The following is a 12,391-nucleotide window of genomic DNA, read 5'->3' as shown; positions in this document are numbered from 1 at the left end:
GTTAACGGTCATATCTTAACTATCGAGAAATTAAGGAAATGTTGGTTGTTTATCGCGTGCATGACGATTATAACTAATCTATTAATAAATGTTGGAATTATATTTGAATCAATGATCAGTTGCATGAACCATTTCTGAAGTGTATCCGTGGTTAGAGTTTCTCTAATTATTTCTTTTAATTAATTATTTTCTGCATTTAATTTATTTAGTTGGCATTTAATCCCAAAACCCCTCATTAATTTTGACTTGAAAAGAAACAAATTTTTCGCTAGTTCCTGAGGAGACGACTCTGCTTATCACTGTCTACTAGTTAGTGAATTCAGTTAAATAATTAATTCAAGTATATCGGATTAAATAAATTCTTCGGGAACAGGGTAAATCAAATAACCCATTGTACACCTAGAGTCCTTACTCCAGTACTAGAATTGATTATTGACTGCTTCAGGTGGTAGTGAGGTTTTATTTATTATTATTGCACAGGTTCGACACCTGTCATGTAGTTTTGGGACTTGACATTACTCGTCCCGGTAATTGGAGGCAAAACTATGTAATTATTGGTGAATGTGGAAGATGAATCGTTTTTTCAAAGTCTATACTTCTAAGCCAAAGCCAGCACATGTTAACTTAATTGGTAATAATAAACTTTCTAACTGATCTATGATTTTGAGAGCATGTCAAGCATAAGGTAAAACCACATAAATGTTTAATTTTTACATTTGTTTTACTAGAAAAAGACTTGTAAGTGGTTGGTGGGTCTTTTCTACCGCTTTCCCGAATTTGTTAGGTTTCCGCATCAGTGATTTACGCTTCGCGTACTTTGCACCATGGTTGCAACGCACAAACATTTTCTGTCTTGTGATTTACGCCCCACGCAACTTTTGTTTGGATTGCCATTTTTCAAAGAAAAATTGTTAAATTTTTCGTGAATATATTTTATAATTATTTTTTTTATCTCATATTTATCAAATCACTATAATAATTTTTCTACAAAAAATTCAGAAAAATGCAATCCAAAGAAGGCCAAAATTTTTTTTTTTATCATTTAAGAGTTTCCCAACCTTCTGGCCAGTCAATCTTACACCTAGTACTTAAATTGAATAATTGAAAACATTGCAGTGGAAAAGAAAAGCTAAATGATTGTTTACAAGCTATAGAGGAAAGAAAAAGGAGTAATTGATTGCCAAAAGCTGTACAAGAGACCCACCAAGTCACCTAATAGAAATTTTTTGACTAATTTACGTTACAGAATAAATAAAGGGATAATTTCAGAAACCTCCCCTGAGGTTTCTGACACTTTCACTGACATCCCCTGAGGTTCTCAAAATTTCACTTACCTCCCTTGATAAAAAATTGGGCCCCTTTTCTGATGTCATCAGGGCCAAAATTACAGATATATCCCAAGTAGTTGGGGTTAATTACTACCGTTTAGTTACATAATGGCATCTGATATGATTAATTAAGCTTAACAACAATAATAGAAACTTAATTCCTGATACATGAATTAATCCAGTCATTTTGGGAGTAAGGCGCCAATTGAGCTGCAATATTGGCGCCATTTTTTGTGCCTGGTGTGATTTGACAAGAGGAAATAACAAGATCACATATAAGATCACTTATATATGAGAATTGCAAGCGGGATTCTGTGTTTTTTCTATTTCAAGGTTAGCTCGCATGCGGGTTAATGTTATATTTGAGCACGAGAAGAAAAAATTGGTAATTAGGCTCTTTGGGCATTATAAGTAAATATTTAAATTAATGGCAGTTTTATTACACCAATATTATTGTATTATCATTATTATGATTATTGTATTATTTCTTATGCAAATATAACATTTAATTATTTAAATTTGATTTTATTTTTACAATTTATAAAATTTTTATCACTTATATAATATTTTTAAAACCCTAATACATCTAAATTTGATTTTATTTTTCAAATTTATAAGATTTTTATTTAAAAAAATGGGATACGGATAAGATATCCGGTTGGTTCGATTTGCATAGGTGCATATGAGAATATCCGAATACTCCTGAAACCCGCAAGCGGGATTCTGTGTTTTTTCTATTTCAAGGTTAGCTCGCATGTGGGTTAATGTTATATTTGAGCGCGAGAAGAAAAAATTGGTAATTAGGCTCTTTGGGCATTATAAGTAAATATTTAAATTAATGGCAGTTTTATTACACCAATATTATTGTATTATCATTATTATGATTATTGTATTATTTCTTATGCAAATATAACATTTAATTATCCAAGCAGTTTGATTTTATTTTTACAATTTATAAAATTTTTATCACTTATATAATATTTTTAAAACCCTAATACATCTAAATTTGAATCTAATTTTCTACAAGTCATACTTATAAATGCGAAATCTAACAAAAAAGTTAAATACAATTTTTGCAGGTCAAATTTAACAAATGCGAGCTATTTGCAAAATTTTAAATATTTGCAACATTTTTTAAAACAAAAATTAGAAGCTTTCTGCAAATAATTCCCTACCTCTCAAAAAATACCAAAATAAAAAAGATAAGAGCTCGCATTTGCTTCCTAGAAATAATTCCCTAGCTCTTAAAAAAGGAAAAAAAAAAATTGAGAAGAGCTCGCATCCGTGGAATGCGAGCTCAATAACCAGAGCTCGCATTCCACGAATGCGAGCTCTTGTAAGCTCGCATTTGTGAAATTCACAAATGCGAAGACCCCCCTGACGGAAATTAAACCCAAAATCACCCCTTTTGTAGAATTTTTTTAAAATTCATCACAAAGTTGGAAATTTCTCAATAGAAATACAACTTGTCTGGATTCCTTTCACTCTCTGATATCATTACGGTTGCTTTGCGATTACAGCGGCAAAACCTGTTTTTAATGGAGAAAGATGTAGGTGAATTCCATGATTCTCCCCTATGGCTTGAAGAGGCCATGGTTGCAACTAAAACTTTTTACTCAGAGCTCTAATTGTAGCACAGCAAATGCACTTGTTATCACTCCAAATTAGTAGCAAAGAATGTTAATAGCTTGAAACCTCAGAGGTAGTTAAGTTGCTTTGCTTTATATGCTATTGCTACTGAAACAGCAAACCTTCTGGCCGTTGCAATTTGCAGCTAGCCGTTGCAAAATCTGCCAAATAACTGTTGCATGCCACATCTGGTGCATGCAATTTTTTGTATTGCACTTATCCCCCCTCAACTTTACTAATTAATCCAAATCATTTATTCTTCTTTGAATCTTCTACTAATACAACTTCTGCAAAGGGTAGCTATGGAATAAAAATACCTTCTCACACATGAAAATAATATTTTAATCTGATTTGGACTGGATTGTTACCACAAAATCAAAAGCAAGGGAGGTAAGTGAAATTTTGAGAACCTCAGGGGATGTCAGTGAAAGTGTCAGAAACCTCAGGGGAGGTTTCTGAAATTATCCCATAAATAAAAGGGATAACTGCAGAAACCTCCCCTGAAATTTTTGACATTTACACTGACCTCCCCTGTAGTTTAAAAAATTATACTTACCTCCCCTGAGGTTACTAATTCTTTGCAAATTTAACCCAAACAATTAAAATATTATTTTAGGGAGTGAAATTAGAATTTTGTACCAGATTTGCCCTTTGTGCTACATATCCAATGAATGACAAAGTACTATAAATCAATTAACAATTAATAAATTTTAAGGAATATAATTTATGGGCAAACACGCATTACTCATTTAAAGTACCAGTTCTTTACGAGTATTTTACTTTCAAATATTTAATTTATGATAAATATATCAATATTTGTAAGTAAAATTCAAAAATTGTTATAGTAATATTCTTGCAAAAAGGAAATCGATAGATTATTTATTTAATATAAATTAAATATTTTTTTAAAAAAATAAATGGCCCATAAAGTATTAATTTTTTATGACTTTCATCCATTACACGATTAAAGTATTCGCTCTTTATGTGCATTTTATTCTGAATCATTTAATTTATATTAAATACATAAATGTTTGTAACCAAAATTAAAAAAGTGTTATATTAATATTTTTACAGAAGAGAGATTGGTAGGTTTTGTATTTAACAAAAATTAAATATTTGAAAGTAAATATAAATATGTATTTGAGCGTAAATATTTGTATTAAATTAAATGTTTGAAAATAAAATACCCTTAAAGAACCAGTACTTTAAATAGTTATCGGTTCTTTATAGGTAAACACGCATTACTCATTTAAAGTATCGGTTTTTTACGGATATTTTACTTTCAAATATTTAATTTATGATAAATATATCAATGTTTATTAGTAAAATTCAAAAAGTGTTACAGTAATACTCTTGCAAAAAGAAAATCGGTAGGTTATTTATTTAATATAAATTAAATATTTTTTTAAAAAAATAACCCATAAAGTATTAATTCTTTATGGCTTTCATCCATTACATGAGTAAAGTATTGGCTCTTTATGGGTATTTTATTCTGAATCATTTAATTTATGTTAAATACATAAATGTTTGTAACTAAAATTGAAAAAGTGTTATATTAATATTTTTACGGAAGAGAGATTGGTAGTTTTTGTATTTAATAAAAATTAAATATTTGAAAGTAAATACAAATATGAATTTGAGCGTAAATATTTGTATTAAATTAAATGTTTGAAAGTAAAATACCCATAAAGAACCGGTACTTTAAATAGGTAATGCATATTTGTCTATAAACTATACTCCTTAAACTTTATTAATTGTTAATTGATTTGTAGTATTTTATCATTCATTGGACATGTAGTACAAAGGATAAATTTGGTAAAAAATTCTAATTTCACTCCTTAAAACAATATTTTAATCGTTTGGACTGAATTTGCAAAGAATTAGTAACCTCAGGGGAGGTAAGTGTAATTTTTCAAACTACAGGGAAGATCAGTGTAAATGTCAAAAATTTCAGGGGAGGTTTCTGCAGTTATCCCTAAATAAAAATATTGCGCATGAACTCTGAGCATAATTTTATTAGCTGCTGCTTTTGGCAACTGTACTTCATTCTCATTAACATACTTTATACTAACTTGCTCAGAGATTGATCTGTCCCAGAAAATTTGGAGATGATGGCTTGTGCCGCTCGTGCTGGTTCTTCAAGCTTGGATCGCCTTCAATCTGCACTGAAGGGCATAAAGTATCCCTCGGAGATCCTATCAAAAGTCACAAATGATTGGGATTTTTTGAGAAAACTTTGGGAATTTGCTCATAAGAGGAGTGATGCCGCTACAGATGAGGAGAGGAAGAACATGCTCATCTGCCTCAAGATTGAAGCTACAGCAGAGGAGATTGCCCAGGAGCTTATTCGTTTCCGTGAAGAAAAGATGGTGGATGATGACCAGGTAAAAGATGTAGAATTCCTAAACGAATTAGCCCTTGATTGTGGAAGAAAAGCACAGCGCTTGATTGCTGAAGTTGAAGAAGCTCTTGACCATTTGTACCTGATGTGGTCAAGAGGCGGAGGCAGCAGCATCAGCAGCAACTCATTTGTATTTGATCTCTCCTTTTGCATACATTTACTACAATATGTAGGATCAACTGTGTCCACAATCGAGATTATGGCAGCTAATCACTGGGGTTATGAAGATTCTAGTCTAAAGATCCAATTCCATTCCCTCCATCGTAATGTAATTTACATCAAAGATTACCTTGTTTCATTATCATCAGGAGCACCAACAGATGTACTACAACATACTCATCTTTGTTATCATGCTCGTGGACTGCCTAGTTTTGATGCTTGCGTAGGCCATGTTATATCCCTCGCCCTACGAATTGCAAATCGATGTAGTGATTGCTGGTTAAACTGCAAGACAGGCCAAATCCAAGTGATGGAAAGAGAGCTGATTGAGTTCCTGGTGAATTTGCAGAGTGAGATTCATCCTAGTAATCCCAAATTCATGGGTTTCCATCTCAATTTCCTTATGGCTCTCTGCTCTGCTAAGAAGTTTGCATTGGAGGATCTTCTGCCGAGGTTTTGCCACTATCTCTTCTTTCGTGAAGATGGATATTTTCGAGCCCAGGTATTCTGGCTATTACAACTTTTTCTCTACACCATTTCTATACTAGATGATGAGGACACAGCACAAAGTTTCATTCCAGAAATTCTTGCAGTGCTAGTAGAGTTGGCATCTATATTCAAGTTAACTGGTCGTAATGGGAGAAAACTAGATAATTCACCTCGCTGTTCTGAGTTACTTACAAAGATTTGTCTTCTCGAGGCAGAGCTTTTCCTTGTGGTGCAAATCCATAGCATGAAAAGCAATACAAATACTTCCTCTCTTTCCTCTGGTATGCTTCCCAATTCAGTGATGCATGACTGTAGACAAATCCCCAAGAGTCTGCGCATATATTCTGGGAAGTTGCCCCAAGAAACGAGATTAGATAGGCAAAAGTTGGTGGCACTGATTGAATCAGCATTCGAGGAGGAAAAATTTCTTTTCGAGTCATCTAGGCGCAAGGAAATCACAGCGTCAGCAGCAAAAAACTCACTTCTGCGACTTCGTTTTAAGATTGTGATTTTCAAGGGAGAGTCATTTCTGACGGAGCTATTGCTTGTGGAGAGCAAGAATGATGAAAGGCATATGGCTCATTGGGAAGATCAAATCAAAGTCCACCTTCGGAAGCTTGAGTACATCACACTAATTCTGTCAGATGAGAGAGTCAGGGAAAAAGAGGACATATTAGGAGCAATTGGAAAATCTTTTATGAGGCTGACATGTTTCTCTTACTATTTCCTTAACACACAAGATGAAATGACTAACCTTTCATATTCTGAGCAGTTAGATAATGTGGTGCATTTGATCAAGGCAAAGCTCACAGATATTATTCCTCAATTTCCGAAGTTAAATTTCCCCAAGGCTTCTAATTTGGAGTTGTTTGATTTTCTTTGTAGAAGGCTTGGGGAATTTCTAAGACATGATCCCGCCTCAACTGCGCTGGTGAAGCACCATGTTGAAGAGATTCAAATATATTTCAAGTCATTGAGGTCTTTTTTGGAGAATGTTTCAGAGTTAGACATTGAGAAGCATCCAGAGTTAAAAGATCTTCTTGATCGAGCCACTGATTCAGGATATAAAGTGGAGTACATTGTTGATTCAAGTGAGGTTGATGCTCAATTGCAGGAATTCTTTTGGTTCGGTGATGTGGTGGAGCAGTTAAGACTTCTTAGCGAGAAGGCCAGGGGAATTCAATTGACAACCCCTCACACGGAAGCCCAAAGTTCCATGAATGTCACCCGGGTTGTACTTGACAGGTTATCAAGAAATAGTACCCCAGCAATCAATGAAATTGTGGTGGATCAAAGCAACAGAGGAAGTGAAATTCTCAATCAGCTAATGGGAAGATCTCCCCAGCTAGATATCGTTGCTATTGTTGGAATGCCTGGTTTAGGCAAGACAACATTGGCGAGGAAAGTGTACGACAGCGAGCATGTCAGATATGGCTTCCATTGCCGTGCATGGTGCACTGTTTCCCATGTATACGAGAAAAGGAGAGTGTTGATTGAGATTCTAAAAGGCATTCACGGGCTTATGGATGAGATTCATCAAATGAGTGATGAAGAGCTCGAGTCCAAATTGAAAAAGTGTCTGCTGAGAAACAAGTATCTTGTAGTTATGGATGACGTTTGGGATGTTGAATTTTGGAATGATTTGAAAAATTCATTCCCAGATGATAAAAATGGAAGTAGAATTTTGTTGACAAGTCGCCTCCATCAAGTGGCCTCGGAAATTAAACCAGAAAGGGATCCTCTTTCTCCTCTCCTCTTTTCACAGGAGGAAAGTTGGAAGCTGTTAGAAAAGAAGGTGTTCAAAGAGGAATGTTGCCCTGAGGAGTTGTTGGCAGTGGGACAGGAAATTGCTCGCCTCTGTCAAGGATTGCCTCTTGCAGTTGTAGCTGTAGCAGGTATACTAAAAAAGACAGAAAAGAGCCAAATTTCGTGGAAAAGAATAGCGGACAGTTTCAGCTTACAGAACATCGATAACCCAGAAGCTCAGTGCAAGGAAGTCTTAGAACTCAGCTACAAACACCTGCCGGAATATCTAAAGCCATGCTTTCTCTATCTTGGAGTTCTTAATGGAGACAGAGACATTCGAGTCAGCAAGCTGATACGGTTTTGGCTCGCAGAAGGTTTCATACCACAAACTCAGAAAAAGAGCTATGAGGATGTAGCAGAGAATTTCTTGATGGACTTGATTGACAGAAGCTTGGTGACAATCTCCCAAAGAAGGTCCAATAAGAAGGTCAAAGCATGTAGGCTTCATGACCTCGTACTTGATTTCTGTAAGTCAAAAACCAAAGAGACCAACTTCTTTCAGCTAGTCACCAGGTCTGATTATCCATATGCTTCTTTTCCCAGTTCTGATTATGGTTTCGAATTTGACTTTTACCGTCATTCATCTCCTGTATCATTTGCATGCTATCGGTTGGCTCTATCTTTGAAGCGAAACCACTTTGTTGAATCAAAACCTTCTGGCTTGGCCACCCGTTCTTTGGTGTTCTTTGCATCAACAGATTCCGAACCTAGATGCCCTTATGACATTTCATTCATTTGCCACAACTTCAAATTACTTAAGGTGTTGGATTTGGAATGCATCAATTTGGGTATTTCTTTTCCTGTTGAAATCGGACTGCTTCTCCACTTGACATACTTAGCAGTTGGGGGCTACATGCGATCTATTCCACATTCGATAGCCAACCTCAGGAAATTGGAAACACTTATTGTGAAAGGATTACGTGGTAAGATCATCTTACCAAATACTATCTGGCGCATGACGTGTTTAAGGCATCTTCATGTCAATGTTCATGTTGCCTTCGACTCAGATGTTGAAGAATCTGTTGATAGCTCTGTATTAGCAAATTTGGTCAGCTTTTCCTGCCCATCTCTTTCTTGTGGTGAGGATGCAGAAAGAATAATCAAGAGGCTTCCAAATCTTTGCAAATTGAGTTGCATATTCTATGAATCACAATATTCCTCCACAAGTTGCAATCAGTTTCCAAGGTTGAAGTTTCTTTCTCATTTGGAATCCCTCAAGATCTTTTACTATGGGAACCCTCTTCACAATGGCGAGTTCAATCTGCCATTGAGTTTGAAGGAATTGACTCTATCACGCTTCTGCTTACCATGGAGTCATATCTCTGCAATTGGCACTCTACCAAACTTGGAAGTTCTCAAGTTACTTTCTGGTACCTTTGTGGGGCGAACATGGGACATGATGGAAGACGAGTTCCAGAAACTCAAGTTCTTGAGCTTAGACACTCTGGACATCGCCGAATGGAATGCCTCTTATGATCATCTCCCCAAACTTGAGAGACTTGTCCTGCGAAATTGCAAAGGCCTTGAGAAAATCCCAGAAGATCTTTCTAACATAGCTTCATTGGAAACAATTGAAGTGCATTGGTGTGGACAATCTGTGGAAGAGTCGGCAATTGAGATTAGGAAAACAACCGGGGACATCAAAGTCCTTATCACGAGTTCAAATTTGAGTTCATAAGCATGACTTGAATCACGTTACTGTATTCTTCCACTCACTTGTAAGTCTATTGATGAATTTCCAGCTACCTATCCAATAGCCCAACTCAATACTTTTAATTGCTAATTCAGGAACTGAACAATTGTAACTTCTTTGTCTACTATTTTTGGTGTAGTAAATGATGTTTGAATCTAGTCTCTGAGAGCATCTTTCTTTGCCTTGTTCTAGGTTGAACTTGTGAAAACTCCTGATTTAGATATCCCGAGGTATTGGTGCTCAACGAAAGAAGGCTGAAGTCTATACTTTGAAGGATCAGCTGGAACTTCAGAGGATTTCATTCACCACAAGCAAGACATTGATGCCAAGCTTTGCCTTATATTGGAACTTTCCAGTTTTATATTCAATATTATGTTTGTTGGATAATATACCAACTAATGTAACAATGTGTCTGAATTTGATTGCTAAGTGGCATTTCAGTGTTGCCTTTTATGTCTAATGATACTGAGCTGTGCCAACTTGTTATCTCATACAGTTGGTTTTTTCTGCTGAACCTACGAAGCAGGGAGCTACTAAATGTTCTATGGATGCTTGTTTGTCCATACTAAAACGCAATGGCTTCTTGTTGTCAATGGTTTTGTGTTTGATCTTACTCGTTAAGAAGCTTGTTCTATTTTTTTTCTTTTATTTTCGATCGCGTTCATCATGGGACAGCTATGGGATGAGGACAGCTATGGGATGAGGAAGAAGAGTTCCAGAAACTCAAAAGTTCTTGGCTTAGGAAATCTGAACATTGCCCAGTGGAATGCCTCTTGTGAGGATCTCCACAAGCTTGAAAGACTTGTGTTACAAAATTGCAAAGAACTTCAGGAAATTCCTGAGGATTTTGCAAACAAATACACATTGGAGATGATTGAAGTGCGTTGGTGTGAAGAATCTGCAGAAAAGTGAGCAATTAAGATTGGTGAAGAAAATGGGGATATTAAAGTCCTTATAAGGAGTCTGCATTCGAGATGATAGGCATGATTTGGATCAAGTTACTTTGTTCTTCCACTGATAATTTGTCAGTATATTTGATCAATTTTGAGCAACTTATCCATTTCCTCAATTCATTTCTGAGATGGACATATGACTTGCTCAAATATACTAGGAACTTCTGCTGCTGGAAAATAAATTGGAAATTTTTGTTAAATCTGGTTAAGCACTTGCTTTTTCATTTTTTCTTTATCTGTACATTGCTGGTCATTAGCTTTTTGGTGATGTTATGTCTCAGTTTGTTAAATTGGCATCTCTCAATTTGGCACTTCACATTTTCCTGTCATTTGTGAGACTCTGCTAATTTTGCTTCATCTGGGAAAACTAACCCAAGTTGGGAGCCTATCCTCCACTAAATCTTGGAATAAACACTTTCTTTACCAGCTAAGTATTATCATCATCGATTAGCTTGATTGGCTGCACTTTTTTACTAGATATATTATCTATGTCTGGTTGATGAAATTGATACACAATTGCTTGTTGTAATAAAAAGCCACCTTTATTTTTTCCTTGGTTTTGTGTTTGATTGTGACCTCAATCCTTTTTTTTTTTTTTTTTTCCAAAGTTCTTTGACCTTGTTCATCATGCAAGATTAAGGAACTTGTTGGCATGTTTGATAGATCTTTTGGACCTCATGGCCTTGATATGATAATGATTAATGGTCAATACGATTGGCCCTAGTGTAGTTCTATCCATTTTTGCTGAGGATAGTATGGACCTGGTATCGAGATAGTTTTGGGTCTAATATTTGGCCCAACACATTCTAACACCAAATTTTAATCGAATTTGGTAAGAAATGAAGAAGCTAAAAAAAAAAGATAAAAAAGAGTGAAACCTAGTTCAGTTGGTAGAAATGTGGACCATGAGATTTATGATTCGACTCACAAGTCACAAGTCTTCTCCTTTTCCCCCTTACGATCCATTTCATTTGCATATCATGTTCTGTATCGATCTATTTGTAAAATCAACTCAATCAAGTTTCTTTTGTTTGTTATGTTCATGTCATCTCCACATGTCAAGTTGGGAATGCCAACCCCAAGGAAGGATAGTAGCGATGAAGATAGCTCAAGGAACATTGGAGAGAAATTTTTATTTGACATTCTTTTTAGCATACCTAAGAATCAATGCAGAAAATATCAAAGCCTCCCAATGTATCTAGAAAAAATGAAGATTAATTTTCTATACACTCATAGCATATGTATTATCGCTTCTAGATGGGTGATACGTGTAAAAACTGAAGTTCAAATTAAAATTGAGATTATACTTGTGTATAGACTGTTAGTAAATGCAAGATTAATCCAAAAACAAATGTAATGCCAAAAGATTGAGTTTCGGACAAATTGATTTCAAATATTTCTTTTTTGATTTAAGGTGAAACTCTAAATCTTATAAGATAGGAGAAATTGAGAAGACTAAACAAGTTTAGTCCTAGTATTTAGTTTTGGTTGAATTGGCCCCTAGAAGTGTATAACATATTAATAAAATTCAAGAAATTTAAAAAAAAATCATAGAAGAATAAAAATTACAAAATGAATGTAAGTATTTAATTTTGACCAAATGAGGACAGTTGACTGGTCATGCCAATTAATAACAGAATAAATCAAGTGCTACGCATGTACGCCATCTGTTCATTTTTCATATCTTTTCACAAGGATACACTGAACAAAAATTGATTTATTGGTGAATTGAGAGATGAATCACTTTTTTAGAATTTACTTTTAAGCTAAAATAAGTTGATTTAGTTGGTAAAGATAGACATCCTAGCCAACATGTAATTTTAGGGCATGACATCACTTGTGGTTGTAATCAGAATCGAAACCAAATAAATTTTATTTTTCATTTTTTTTGGCTTAAATGGTTCGGTGGGTCTTTTGTATAGCTTTCCCTAAT

General features: G+C 34.9%; 1 protein-coding gene across 1 annotated transcript; it reads left to right on the top strand.

Annotated features, from left to right (window-relative positions):
* Positions 1-5,001: 5,001 nt before the first annotated feature.
* Positions 5,002-10,098, top strand: LOC113735118 (putative late blight resistance protein homolog R1A-4). The gene is made up of 2 exons (XM_027262076.2): positions 5,002-9,530; positions 9,698-10,098. The coding sequence occupies exon 1, from the start codon at positions 5,066-5,068 to the stop codon at positions 9,488-9,490; it is 4,425 nt and encodes a 1,474-aa protein (XP_027117877.1). The 5' UTR covers positions 5,002-5,065; the 3' UTR covers positions 9,491-9,530; positions 9,698-10,098.
* The last annotated feature ends 2,293 nt before the right edge of the window (positions 10,099-12,391 follow it).

This window comes from Coffea arabica, chromosome 3c (assembly GCF_036785885.1).
Source record: "Coffea arabica cultivar ET-39 chromosome 3c, Coffea Arabica ET-39 HiFi, whole genome shotgun sequence".
Lineage (NCBI taxonomy): Eukaryota > Viridiplantae > Streptophyta > Magnoliopsida > Gentianales > Rubiaceae > Coffea > Coffea arabica.
This window is presented reverse-complemented; position numbering and strand designations above follow the sequence as displayed.